The following is a 15523-nucleotide window of genomic DNA, read 5'->3' as shown; positions in this document are numbered from 1 at the left end:
AAGTGGCTACTGCCGCACGTGGACGTTTGTAATCAACCCCAGATAGGATTGGATATTCCTACCTGAAGTCAGCCACAGATGCGCCACCCCTGAGGACTAAGCTGGATCGCCTCGGAAAAGTATATCTCTCTTACCACACCCTTCAAACCAAACACAGCAGAGCTTAACACTGCTGTTATGAAGCAGAAGTAGGCGTGGCGCTGGTGCCGCCGGAGACGAACCACAAAGGGTTCTACCACCTTCAAAATATAGTGGAACCTTACCCGTACCTTATGTAGTGGAATGTAAAATAATTAATAAAGGAAAGTGATGTTAATGTAATATTTACCCCAACCTCCTCCACTACCACAATTGCGGTAACCAAACACAATATATAATAGACATTTCTTACCAGAACTTAAAACTAAAATCGGCCCTGTGTAATAAGTCATAACTTTTTGGAAATAAGTATATGTAAAGAGTATATTCGTATTTGAAAGTATTGACTATTTTTAAAAATGTCTACGGAACCCGACTACAGCGCGGAACCCGCCGTGAAAAATCTACAGGAATACCTACGCATTCGCTCCGTACACCCCAATATTAACTATGGTATGGCAATTTCTTTTAATTATTGCTAATTAATATATTATCTTAACATAGCCAACATAGCTTTGCTCGCTAACTAATTTTAATGAGCACAAAGAGTATTAAGAGAGAATTCCCAAGTTTGTGTCAAACAGAAAGAAAATGTTTTTCAAATATAATATTGAAATGATTTTGTGTTTATTTAAAAAATGAATTGATTATGACTTTACTTGTTACATTTTCAAACACAAGTTCAAAGTCAATCAAAAAAAAGGACAACATATTCTACGAAGCTCTATTACAAAAGAGATGTGATATATGCCACCAAACAACGTTCAAAATATTTATAACTTTTTAAAGTTATTCTATACGTATAGAAACACACTCCTATCGTTGTATCACAATATCTTTATATATATATTTCTTATGTGCGTGTGTATGTCACTGAACTCCTCCTAAACGACTGGACTGATTTTGATGAAATTTGTTGTGTGTGTTCAAGGGGACTTGAGAATGGTTTAAATTCACAATTATTTCATGGGAAAAGATTTTTTTAATTAACTTTTAATTCGTCAGTAGTGGTTGATTTTGGAATGTTTCACATTGGATTCGACAGACTTCGCTACCATCGCAGTTTCAAATATTCTGTCAATTCTCTATATCTATTATCAAAACCGTAAGTGATAAGGGTTGTTCACCCTTAACATTTTTTTTATTTATATGGCAACACAACGTTTGCCGGGTCAGCTAGTATGGTATAAAATATATTAGAAGACGGCCCATTTAAATTCTTGAGGGCGTCTTGTTTAGCCTATAGTGCCTCTACGCTACCCTTGAGTGCCATAAATCTATTACAAAGAATGTTCTGAATTTTCCACAAAGAATTCATTCACTATTAAAAAATCAGTTGCCCGCTCACCACAATTGTTTGATATAAAAAGAAACATAGAAAACTTTCTTTGACAACTGTATGAATATTTTATTTAGTTACAAAAACAAAGATGAGTTTCGTTTGAAATATATTTTTGCTAAAATAAGTAGGACTACAGTGTCTTGCGCTGTTGTGTTTCAATTTAAACATAGTAAGGAGACTAATTTAAAGAAAGTAAGGCAGAGATCAGATATACATGTTTTGCAAGACCTGATTAAAAAGGGCCTTACAAATAACATGTGCACGACACAAATCTATAATTCATCTAGAAATAGGACTTCGATTAATAACTTTCATATTCGTTAATAATCAATTAACAAAGACAACATTATTGGGAGAAAAGGATACTTTTTAGGCAGGAAATATTCAGAGATTCCTTGAAAATAATCTAACAACTATGTGATTTATCGAAAACAGCGACTCTTTAAACTTGTTCTAAATTTTTCTTTAGATGAGTGTCTCGACTTTTTGAAACGAAAAGCTAAGGAGCTGGACCTCCCCGTGCGGGTCTTCGAGCTGGTGCCCAAGAAGCCGGTGCTGGTTATGACCTGGGAAGGCCTGGAGCCGAACGAGACCAGCATACTACTGAACTCTCACATGGACGTCGTGCCTGTGTTTGAGGTAATACTCATTTCTACAAAGATACACTAAGTATAGTCCGCGCCAAACTGCTAGTCCGCTCTGAAGTTGTTGCAAATAAGTGTAGTAATACGCGATTCATTTCTATATTCCGAGTGGACTAGCAGTTTTACGCGGACTATAGTACACGAACATGGAGTCCTTGATGATAAGTTGCCAATGGTGTTTATGGCCATCTGTTATCAAATTGGACTGAAGATCTTCCTGCGAATACTTTGTTTTAATTCCTCTCTTTCTCCGTTACTAAAGTAGAACAGAGTAAACCGGAACACTGGCTATTTGGCAGCAACAATTCGAAATAAGAAGGCTAATACCATGTTGAAAGTCCTTTCACATTACGTAGCTATATTTTAAGGTGGTTTCGCATTCGTACTCGTATCACTAAAAGTTCTTTTCATCACTGAAACTGCGAGGAAAGATAGAAAAACAATATTATGTAGGAAAACTTTATGATGTAGAACATTAGGTAGGACAAATAAATTTTGCTTACCCCAAAAATATAGAGTCTACCTACTTAAACATTTAAAACGAGAAGAAGCCCGTTCTATAATGTGTCCAAGTTTTAATAGAATTTTATGTTCAAATAATTTAGTTAGGCACGCCAACATTACATTACATGCAAGTATTACCTAAATTACCAGTAAGCATGTCAAAGGTGCGGTTAATATTCTACTAAATAACTATGTGATTGATGTCGTAAAGTTAGATGTCGTAAACTGAGCTTTGCTGAAAACTAAAATGACAAATCGCATAAAATCTGTTTTTATACGAGTAATAGCACAGATGATGTGAGAGAATAGATTTTCACTGAGGAAATTTGTCATTAAATGCATTTCGGTAACAAAATGACATTATTAGAATAATAATAGACATAATAATAATTATTATTGTTACAAGCAGTGATAGTGATAATCGACATCTTAATCAGCTGATCCGACATTCGAATTCTAGGTAGGTACCCGTGATTTTTAAAAGTTGTGTGCGTATTATTTAATAGAAATTAATACCCACTTGCTTTATCGGCATAGAAAAACATCGCGAAAAAATCTACACACCTGAGAGTTATTTAAAAAATCAAGGGTATAATATGAAGTCACCACTTCGCAACTGGTCTGCTTGGTGGTGGTACTTGAGAAGACACCCGTGCCCAGCAGTAAGATTGTAGTCGATCCCATACTCGAGGGCTTGTTACAGAAGATAGACATTTTGGGATCTTATACACGTTCGTAAACTTTTAACTAACTTAGCCATAAATTCCCAGAAAAGCTGGAGTCACCCACCATTCGACGCCGAGTTGGTAGATGGAGTGATCTACGGACGCGGGGCACAAGACATGAAGTCTGTAGCCATTATCTACCTGGAAGCTATTCGGAAGCTGAAGAACGAGGGTGTCAGGTTGAAGAGAACTGTGCATCTTAGCTTTGTGTCTGGTAAGTGTTTGATTTTGATGATAGTGAAGGTACCCTTTGGTACCCTTTGTGGTAAGGCTCCGTCGGCACCACCGCCACATGTATTTCTGCTTAATAAAAGTAGTGTTATGCGCTGCTGTGTTTGAAGGGTGTGGTAAGGGAGACATACTTTTCCGAGGCGTTCTTGTTTAGTCCTCGAGGGTAGCGGCGCTTCTGTGGTTGACCTCAGGTAGGAATCTAATACTATCTAGGGTTTAAATGTGGTACTAAAATGTGTGTGAAGTCTTCCAAGTCGCACTTGGCCCACACAGTGGACTATGACCGATATCCCCTTCACACTGAGAGGAGCCCCGTGTCCAGCAGTGGGACAGAAATGGTTGACGACGACGAACTTATCAGAAAAGGAAATGCTACTTACGCCATTGCAGTTAATTGTTAAAGTAATCTAAATTTAACTTAAGAAACCTGAATCGGACATCTGTTTCCACTAAGTTTCCTGTAATATTTTACTTACAAAATAATATTAACTTCATAACTTTGGTATGCTAGATCACGTCCCGTTTTCTATTAACGGGATGGAACGAAAGCCTACAAAACTTGAGACAGTTTTCAATCTAATCTTACTTAGCTTTAGTGAAAAAAACTTTTTCAATCAATTAGAAATACTATTTCGGAATTTTAAAGTGAAAAAATTAGCAATGCACTTGTGATGGAACTCAGAGTAAACAATTTTGTTTCTTATCTATGTTTGAATTAATAAACAACCATACAGTTTTATAGAGACATTTATAACCAACTCTATACTTAAAACAACAGTTTCAACTGAAATCACAGACGCGTTCCCACTGCTGAAGACTATCTGGTCCTCTTATAAATCAGTCGGTATCCACAATTCAGTCGGTATTCAGTGCGGTAAAAATCCCACATAACCCTGCGTCGCTCTCACGGCGCCGGTTGCCTTTTGAAGGTTTCCCCTTGTGAACAAAAAAAAATCCACAAGAACAAATTTTATATATATTTAAATATATAACTCAAAGGTGGCTGACTGACGTAGTGATCTATCAACGCACAGCCACTGGACGGATCGGGCTGAAATTTGGCATGCAGGTAGATGTTATGACGTAGGCATCCGCTAAGAAAGGATTTTGATCAATTCTACCCTCAAGGGGATAAAACAGGGGATAAAAATATTACTTGGTAACGCGAGCGAAGTCGCGGGCAAAAGCTCGTTTTATATATGTCAGTAACCCCCCACATCAACCCATTACTGCCCCCCTCCTGGGCACGAATCTCCTTTCAGAGTAAGAAGGATAAGATAGTCCACCGCGCTTGCCAAATGCGAATTGGTAAACTTCACAAATCTTTATTTTTTTTAACTCTCAGGCGTGCAGGTTTCCTCACGATGTACTTAACCAATAATTTACCGTTTAAGAAAGTTATAATTATTTTTCTACATACGGAGCCGCCGAGTTTTTAGGTTACAGGAATGGAATATTTAGTTACATGATATATTTATTTCAGAGGAAGAAGTAGGTGGAGGTGAAGGCATGGGCAAGTTTGTGGAATCGGAGCATTACAAAGAACTAAACGTGGGTTTCGCACTCGACGAAGGCATCGCCAGCGCCACCGACGAGTATCTTATTTACAACGGAGAGAGGAGCATTTGGCGTAAGTTTTTATAAAGAGTTAACATGTAGACTAACTATTGAAGGTGGTAGAACGCTTTGTGGTTCGACTCCGGCCACCACCGCCACACCTATTTCTGCCTAACAACAGCAGTGTGAAGCGGTGCTGAGTTCTGGTTTGAAGGATGACATACTTTTCGGAAGCGTTCTAGCTTAGTCTTCAGGGATAGCGGATCATGGACACAAGTTGAATCCACAACTAAAATCCTATAAAGCCTCCGATAAGATGTAACGAACTAATACGAGTATCTTTTGATAAAAACAGAGACTGGAAGCTCGACCGTTTGTGTAATTGTAATTATGGGTCCATGGGCATGGTTGGGTATCCACGATAGTAATGTGTGTCGACCATGTCGATGATGTGTGATGGCCATGTATGAAAACCCAGTATTAAGACCTTATTCAATTTTCATTCATACTAAGTAGTATCGATTAAATTGTTATAACCAGTGACCACACAAACTGTTTATAGCGGCTATTCTGAAGTTGACAACCATTATAACGTGTTTAGCTGTAATTATACTGTTTACCATCAGATATCCACGTCGTTTGCCGCGGCAAATCTGGCCATGGCTCGCTGCTGTTACCCGACAATTGTGGAGAAAAGGTATGCAAATGTTTGTTTCTCTTTTTGTACCTTTTGCCCTTTAAGTAGCATTGTACAGATTTCACAGCATTTGAAATATAATGTTTTAAACTATTTTTTTTTGTGAGAGTTTACTGGACGTATTTAGAATGTGTCCTTGTTTATCTGTTTCGAAAATTACATAAATACACTTACAAACAAAAAAAGAACAAAATTAATGTATTTGTTTGTCATCGTGCCGAATAATGTTACATTGGTATAATAATTTGGTAAATGATACGTATTTTGAAATCAGTAAATGAGTTGCAGGGGCACTAAAGAATTAAACATGACTTGCCTGATGTCTTACATTCAGAGATACGCTCAACAACCCCAAACAACTTACCCTTCGCAGTCGAATAAAAACATAGACTAAAGTTAGTTAGAACATTAAATATGACGTTGAGACACATTTCTTTAATTAAAATTTGCGTAACTTTTTGCCTGAAAAGATTTCATAGGCTATATAAAATCTACACATACACATATATAAAATATCTGACTAAGTAATTACGTTTTCCAAAGAGTTTTCAAAATCACATTTTATTTCGCTGAAGTAAATGAATGTGCTTTTTGTTCAAGACAGGAGGAAATATTGCTATCCATTTGTAGAAAATTAGATTTCGTTCAGCGGAATATACTTTGAATCGGACGGAAATTTTAAAGCATGCAATTTCATATTTGTTCTGCTTAATAAAATTCTAACATTCGTAAATATGTTCAGCTTAAACTGTTTTATATAAAATCATAAGGTTTTTATAGAAATTTCTTTATAAAGTAAATTATTTGTAAGAAATAATTTTTAGTAATCAATCTTCTAAGGCAGTTAAATAGCTTTTATTTTCATCATCTTTTAAAACAATTGTAAAAATGGTTATTATAATTTTTCGGAATCATATTATTCAGTAGGTGGAATTGTTGGTGACTAGCTTAGTCCTTAGGAGTGGTAATGCATCTGTGATTGCTTTTAAGTAAACCTAACATGGACATCGGCCCAACTCTATATATAGATAGAGTTGGGCAGATGTTCATGGGAAGCAGTGAGCATTTACCATCAGGAGTAATACAAGGTCCTTTTCTTCAATCTTCGAAAAAAACATTATTTTAAATATTGATACATGTAAACCTCGCGATCCTTCCCGCCACCTTTTAACCAATAAAATGAAAATATCTAATGAATGCATAAGTGGATGTCGTAGTTATGTATAAAATTAGCAGTTTGGCGTTCCTCCAACCGTAATCGGAAACACATTATCCAGAAAGCTATTATACATGGACCCTGGAACACATGATTTTTACGACCTGAACTAGGTATAACTTCATTTAAAAATTGTCCAAGTGCAAGTCGAACTCGCACACGGAGGGTTCCGTACCACCAAAATTTTCATATCTTTTATTTTTTGTATTTTCTATTGTAGCAATCGTTTAAGTAAATGAAATTTTGATTTGTCTACCTATTACAGCTCATTATTAGTATTGTTATAGGGACCACGGGCCACCGTTATACATACTTTGTAAATATTTCAGGAGTCTATCTATTACGGTTTCAGAGATAGTGCCCTGTGACAGAAGGACAGAGAGTTTCGTTTTTACCCTTTGTGTATGGAACCCTAAAAACTGTATTTAAAAATGTCTACTTTTCTATGTTTTTATTATTGTTCTTCTTGAAGAACAAGACTCCTTGTGTATTCGGGCTTTGACAATAAGATATATATAAAAGCGAATAAAACAGCAGTCATATTGAGTTCATATATGCATGCGTGTATTGGTATAGAAATAGGTAATATTAATAATACCATGATTTCGGTATTGAATATGACTAGAAATGGTTGGTATGCACAAAATAAGTAGATTGGCAGCTCTCCAGCTAGAGCACGTTACCCACAGCAGTGCGTTATGTGCTAAGCCTGGGGCGACCATACGTCAGGGATGCAGTGAGACATGCCGACTAATACGGCTTGAGTGTAAATAAAATAGGACTAATAAATAGTAATCTACGTTCCTCTTCTGTTTCATGGCAGAGTGACGTTACTGTTTTTGTTTGAATTGGGTGGGAAGCCAACGGAGTTGATAATATTTTTTGTCTCACTGTTGGCCTTGGACTTATTACTTACTTTGGCCTATTTACCTTCCCAACAAGTCCAATAAACAGATTAGTGGACTATTTTTATCGGATATTTTCAAAAATAGCGCGTTTGGCATAGTACAATTGTTTATTTTATTTTACAAATTTGTGTACACAGAGACATAATAAAAAAGGTATTAAAAAGAGATATAGTACATAGTATTATTGATATTTGATGTTATGAGTAGAGAGAATTGACAGCAAAAATATTTCCAAGGCACGGGAATACAATAACCTTTAGCCCTTAGAGGACACCCATCCAACTCTGGACCGCGCCCGACGTCGCTTAACTTTGTACATAACCTACAACCTACAGAAATTGTGGGATTATGGACAGTTACTTACATAAATTCTGATTCAATGATATGATTAACAACAAGCTTAGTAATATCAGGAGCACCTAAATAAAAATAAAAATACAAACTAAACCAATCTATCAGGTATTAAGCCTAAGCCCGCCATACGTCAGGGGTAGCTTCATCCCGGTTGAAACGTAATTAAATTAAATGCTAGTCTTTTACAAAATTAAATTTCGTATTAATAAAAAATCGCCAATAAACAATACAATTGATTTATGTCCATTGTCCATATTAATGAAATCAATGTATCATTTGCCTACCAAACATCGAAGTTTCACAATTTTTAGTAGGCTTAAATTGTCAAGGCAAAACATTGTATAGCCTGATTTTATCAATAGCTTTTGCCCGCGGCTTCGCTCGCGTTACGAATTAATATTTTCATCCCCTATTTTATTTCCTTGGGGGTAGAATTGATCAAAATCCTTTCTTAGCGGATGCCTACGTCATAACATCTACCTGCATGCCAAATTTCAGCCCGATCCGTCCAGTGGTTTGGGCTGTGCGTTGATAGATCACTATGTCAGTCAGTCACCTTTGACTTATATATATTTAGATGTTCTACGAGTTAAGCTAAAGTATTTATTGAAATGTTTTATGAAAGTCGCAAAACACTTTTTTAATCCGAGTTAACATAATCTTATGGAGTGCATACCTATCGGAAACCGCTCTTAATATTGAACATTCATTCATGTAATCGTTCCTCGGTTGACTGCAGTTTATTTTTAATGCTATACAAGTTATCAGTGCATTTGTCCGTGAACTGTACCCTTACCATGAGTTTTCACGTTTTGACAAATATGGCTGTTTTGGTATTTGTTTACGTATTTGCCCATATTATTTCCAACCAGCGCCCCTAGCGGATTGTGTCAGAACTTGGAAACTGAACACCCCAGTTAAACATCCCTATTATGTTATACGATGCGTGCCCCGCGGTTTCAACCCCATTTAAAATTATAAATACCCGGGAGATTTTGTGGAATGTTCTGTTGTGCGGAACCCTAATTCTTTATCTATAATAAAATTAGCCTAAGTTACTATTTATAACATCAGGTAATTATGATAGTGGCCAACTTTTATGGAATGCAATTTCATTCTGCAATTTGAAGGTCACATCGTCACATCTATTGCTGCCTAATAACAGCAGTGTTTAGCACTGCTGTGTTCTAGTTTGAAGGGTGTGGTAATGAAGGCATATTTATCCGAAGCATTTCAGCTTAATTCTCAGGAGTTGCGGAGCATCTGTGAGCGACGTGAGGTAGGAATCGAATCCTATCTAGGGTGGATTACAGATGTTCGGCAAGCAAATCGTACCATCAGGTAGACTGGACGCTCGTCTGTTCTTATACTCGTATTATAAAAATCTAATTTACAGCTTTTATACTAGAAATACATTTGGTAGCCAACAATGATTTGGACAAAGATCTTATCTAACGTAGTGTTGGCTATCACTGCTACATTTAAATGACGCAAAGATTTACATTAGCAACGATTTACGAGGCGGTCATTAGCAGCAGTAGGAGTTTAAACCCAGCTCTGCTGCATTAGGACCGCGACACTAAATAGGTATTAAATTAGTTAGTAGTGCCATTATTTTACGTGTTAATTTTTTTTAGGTATTTTTGTCGCGGTTTTTGTAACTTAGTAATTTGTACAATTATTTCATTTCTGTATTCTTGGTATACTTGTATCATAGTAATTTATACAAATAAATAAACAGAAAGGTCTAAACTTAATTCATAGGGTTCCGTATCCAATGGTTAAAAGCGGAACCTTGAGCCTGTGCTGCCCGTTAGTCTGCCATACGCGAAATAAGTGACTATGTAACGTAAATGTTTAAATATGTAGTAACAACGACCATCACAATTTAATTAATTTTATTTTATTTTATTTAAGTACCAGCAGTCTCTTGATTGGACCAATTTGTGTTATATACTATGTTCATAATGTGTAACTCTTATACATTTCAGATAAGGTACATAATCGACAAGTTCATGGACCTCCGCCAGCAGTCGAAGCTCGCGCTAGAACAGAATCCAGCTCTCACGATCGGTGACGTCACATCTGTCAATCTCACCAAGCTTTATGTAAGCTTTAGTGATGTAGAGCTCGTATAGCTTAGAGAAAGCTCAACAACTTAGTGGTTTGACTATAACGGCACTGCCGCTATACATTTCTGCCTTTTAGGTAAAGGTTAGAAGGGTAAGAGTAAAGGAGACATTGAGTGAGAGGTACCTATAAAGTTGGTTGGTGATTGAAACGCAACGGCGATCGAAATCAGAAAAGACTTTCTATTTGGAGTTGATTTCTTAAGACTTCTTAAGATTTGATGACTTAAGTGGTACGTATCACTTAAGTTATTCCTTCCCTGGGGACGAAGCTCGCGTTAAGATCAGCATCAGCCGACGTTGTAAAGTCATAAATGTAATGCTAACACTTTGCGTGCCTCTGCACCGAGCGGCCATAGGAACGCCGCGGAGTTTTAGTCAGTAAGAGTCCGACATACCCCTTCTCTTCCTCAGGCAGGAGGAAATCCAGGAGTAATTAATTATAGTATAAATTAATAAGGTAAGTATAGTATGAAATAGTCATTGAGTATGAAAAGATTATTAACCTAAATTAACATAAAAAAGTTTCTAACATCAACATATAAAACTGTTTCTCCCATGTCAATAAAACTATTGCACTTCATTTAAAAAAAAATTGAAGAAATATCAACGGTATGATTACGGAATACCACATTTTTACAAGTTGTAGAGACAAAAAACGTGACGACATAAAAGGTAAAATGAAAGTCTGAGCAAGACTAGAAGAGAACTTAAAGTTTTATCACAAGTATTTCAATAAAAGTCTAAATGTATTCTCAACCGATTGTGAGAGTCGTCTGACTTGGAAACTAGTCTGATATTACATGTGTATTTATGTTACATGTATGTATAGAAGCTATTTTAGAATCACAGATGCTATTCTCGATAATATTAGATATAAATACTGATTGTGACATTAGCTATAAATACTTTAGCTATGACGTGTGATAATTATGAAAAACTTCAAATTCAAATTCAAATTCTTGATTACTTCCATACTTTTTTTATAAGTTATAAAATAAATTGAGAAAGCTGCCAATTTACTCATAAGACTAATCACTGGCTGATAAAATTTTACGAGTTAATAAGTATAAAAAGAAAGAGAACGTGGTTTGACGTTTGAGTTGTATTTTGAGCGGGAATAATAATGTATAAATTTGTTGATTATATAAATAACGTTGATTAATAAGGGGTTAGTTGTAATATATTTTGTTTCTATCAACTTACAAACTACAAACAAACTTACAACTTACTTACAAACTTGGAGAATTTCTATTCGAACGGAAATGGCTTTGTTTGTAAAATTTAACAATCACTTCAAATAAAATCTCTATTTCCCCCAATCTTAAAATTCTACGACATATTAAAGTTTGAGAATCACTATCCTATTCTATATTGGCAGGGTGGCATCCAAGAAAACGTCATTCCTGAAAAGATGACTGCTACCTTTGACATCAGGCTTGCGCTTTCTGTCAACCTCGAGGAATTTGAGAATACGGTAAGTTTGAGAAGAATATTTCTTCTAAAATTTATGTATAATATTTTAGAAACCGCTAAGAATATTTGGTATAACTTAACAAGCTTTTAATTGTTCGTTTTATACCTAAAGAATAATTTTTGATTTTACCAACATATAAGAATTTTTCAAGTAAACGCAATAAATAAAAAAAAATTAAATGTTACTTACCCTTAGATTAGTAAAGATTACTCACTCCTAACAAGAAAATGTACCAAGTTTTGAGAATTGAAATAGTTGCGTATAAAGTTTTGCCACGTCTCCGTGCTAAAATGTCCCTAAAATATTTGAAATAACCATCTATTTATTAGGTAAATTACGCAGTATTAGTTATTTATTCGTAAATTTTCTCTAAAAATGTTTTTTTTGTCAAGAATTCAAAAAAATAACTTACTAATAAGCCGTTTGTGGCTTCATTCAATTTCAAGGCGGCGAAGTATCTTTACTAATCTATGACTTTACCACACCCCTTTAACCAGAACACAGTAGCGCTTGACACCACTGTTAAGAAACAGAAATAAATATGCCGATGGTGCTATCAACGATCATACCATCTTTAAAATTGATTAAAGTTTCTTGGAAAATATTGCCATTACCCAGATAACACTGCGTTACATTATTAACATTTAAAAAAGTGTATCTGGATTAATCCCAGCTGAATAATTGGTGATATATCAGGTTGTGCGAATATCTCGTAGCGGAAAATTGCGGGGCTTAATACGGTAACTTATTTACAGAGGGTTTGCTTATCAGTTGGTTATACATAAAGTTTTTTATTAAAGTAGTATGCTGCTTAAAAGTTGTATTTTTTATTTGGTTCAAATTCGGAGGCAACACGTCGTTTTTTGCATAATAGCAGTGTTAAGCCCTGCTGTGTTCTGGTTTGAAGGGTATGGTAAGGAGATCCATGCTGTGCTTCGGTTTGAAGAGTGTGGTAAGGAGAATAACATGCGTTCATCTTTCTTACAACTTTTTCTTACCCGTCCTTCTTTTCCCGTGGACCAACTTAATCCTTAGTTAGCAACGCATATGTGGCTGATCTAAGGCAATTCATTGCTCAGGAAACTTATTGATAACTGTCCTTGGAAGGCAGTTGTTATCATCAAGTGGACTGCACGCTCCTTTGTTGCTCCTATAATATTTTATTTATTACATTATATACATTGCTTAGGCAAACATAACAGAATTTATCTAATTCGTTTGTCAAGTTTCTCAAGAAATTCCCCTGCCGTCCAACGAAATACGGCAACTGGTGAAAAAAAAAACATCTACTGCTGGGTTCCAAGTCACTAATCCAATTATATATTTTTTAAAATAGCGTGAGCCTTTATCATGCTAAGAGGAACTCACGCTCAGTAGGGAGATAGTGATGGGATTGATAACAGATTCATTCTCTACAGATCAAGGACTGGTGTAAGGAAGCCGGCAATGGGGTCACTTACGAATTCACCCAAAAAGACACATACGTGCCACCGACCACAGTAGACGACTCTAACCCTTACTGGCTGGCAGTAAAGTCTGCGTTGGAAAAACTGTAAGTATACATTTTTTTTTAAATAAGTTCAGAAAAAGCAAAACCAGGTAAAGGGGGATCTCTCGCCGGACTAGGCGATCATGTCCGGAGAGCGGCCGAGCTCTGACAGTCTCTGTTCGAAGTTTGTCTATGTACAATATATTGTGAAACCTTTGATAGCGTGATTCAGAAACGTGTATCGCCATCTCTTGACGAGTAGCGGGAAGTTGCCACATAAGTATAGATCAACCGGGATGGCACTACCTCCACATAGTCTCGATAGCATTCGGCAGAGGGGTGTAAATGCCGCCTGACTTACATATGAAGACTGAGATGTTGTCTTCAGAAGTGGCAAGCTTCTATGATCGGATTCAGATAGAACCTGTTATAATGGAGTTGGTTACAGATATCCATGGATGACAGTGTCTACTTACCGCCCCGTGGAATTTACAGGCAAAAAATAAAAGTCTCCAGATTCGATCCTCGGCAGCAGATGTTTCTATTGAATAATATAATTTTATATCCGAAAAAAAAACTTTTTAGAAACAGAAATAAAAATGTTACAAAATGCAACTTCCATTTGCTGACGAAATGTAGTGGGATTTTTTTACTTTCTATTCTGAACGCACCGCGTTGTCACGTACGCATTGAAGCTTTCATAATAAAAATCTAGGACACACAGATTCCCATAAATAACAAATTTTTCCCACTATATTTTTGTAACAAAAAATACATTAAAATTATAAAACTTTTCGAGGTTTGATATCGACGGCACCACCGAACCTATTTTATAGGTTACCAATAAAATATCAATAAAATATATCCAATATTTTACCAAACCAAGATCGATATTTTAAAATATATCAAATTGCAATCTTTGGTAGGCAAAAATCGGATAGATTGATTATTAATAACAGGCTTGATTATAGGGGAACGTCTGACCCACTTGGTCTCTCATATCCCTCGGCTGCTTTTGCAATATGGCGGTGGGTAGAATTCGGGTCTTGAGGTTACCCTCTTTGCCCTGGCAAATTCTCCAGGGGATTAATAATTGCCGTAAGATGATAAAAACTCCTTCATTCCAGTGAAATCCCGTACCGCGTGCTAACGTTCCCGGGGGGCACGGACTCGCGCTACGTGCGTGAGGCAAACACACCCGCGCTCGGGCTATCGCCTCTGCGCCGCGTGCGGCCCGCGCTGCACGAGCACGACGAGAGTCTGCCCGCTAGCGTGCTGCTGCACGCCGTTGACCATTACAAGGAGATACTGACGGGAGTGGCTAATGTCTGATGTTGTTGACATAATTGTTACACACACGATATAATAAAGGACTTTACAATTTTTATTTCTTTTTTGATAATAACGAAAATTACAAAATATATATGCAGTTACTATTTACTATCAAACGAACTGCATTCTCGTTGGCTACTTCAATTCATGAAATAAGACAATCTGCACTTGTTTAGTACGTTTTTAGAACAAATTAAAAACACCACCCGTAATCGCTTGTGGACTAAATAAAAAAACTTCACTTAACAATGGTGGGTTATGGTTGCAAGCAGCACAGTTGATACTCTTGCACAATAAGACACTTGATTAATAATAATTATAAATCCCGCGTGCTAACGTTCCGGGGCGGTACAGACTCGCGCTACGTGCGTGCGGCAAACACACCCGCGCTCGAGCTGTCGCCGCTGCGGCGCGTGCGGCCCGCGCTGCACGAGCACGACGAGAGCCTGCCCGCTAGTGTGTTGGTGCACGCCGTCGAACATTACAAGGAGATACTGACGGGAGTGGCTAATATCTGATGTTGAAGTTGCCGAATATTTCGGAATATAAATTTAAAATACTGCTGAATTGTGTTTTATATTGTGTATTTAGATTTTGATTGGTAGTCCATATTTAATGTTATCAACTTAGGTTATGAACGAGCACGACTATAATTTGAATTAAAATAGTGACGAATAACTAGCCTTCTAATATTTCGACTTAATGTATTTTTTACACTTCTAACCACGCACTATTATTTCCTGCATCGTGGATTTCATGAACACACATACATAGGTACAG

General features: G+C 36.6%; 2 protein-coding genes across 2 annotated transcripts in view; one reads left to right on the top strand and one right to left on the bottom strand.

The window, feature by feature from the left end:
- The window catches only part of LOC140745040 (uncharacterized), a 124824-nt gene that overhangs the window by 65947 nt on the left and 43354 nt on the right, over positions 1–15523 (bottom strand). The window lies entirely within an intron of this gene.
- On the top strand, positions 410–14796 carry LOC140745041 (aminoacylase-1). Its single transcript, XM_073076796.1, has 9 exons — positions 410–591; positions 1950–2119; positions 3399–3567; positions 5068–5214; positions 5768–5838; positions 10308–10424; positions 11827–11922; positions 13341–13474; positions 14539–14796. The coding sequence occupies exons 1-9, from the start codon at positions 498–500 to the stop codon at positions 14741–14743; spliced, it is 1203 nt and encodes a 400-aa protein (XP_072932897.1). The 5' UTR covers positions 410–497; the 3' UTR covers positions 14744–14796.

The sequence above is a fragment of the Epargyreus clarus genome, unplaced genomic scaffold, assembly GCF_041222505.1.
Source record: "Epargyreus clarus isolate Ecla_fem2 unplaced genomic scaffold, WU_Ecla_fem_2.2 ptg000009l, whole genome shotgun sequence".
Taxonomy (NCBI): domain Eukaryota; kingdom Metazoa; phylum Arthropoda; class Insecta; order Lepidoptera; family Hesperiidae; genus Epargyreus; species Epargyreus clarus.
This window is presented reverse-complemented; position numbering and strand designations above follow the sequence as displayed.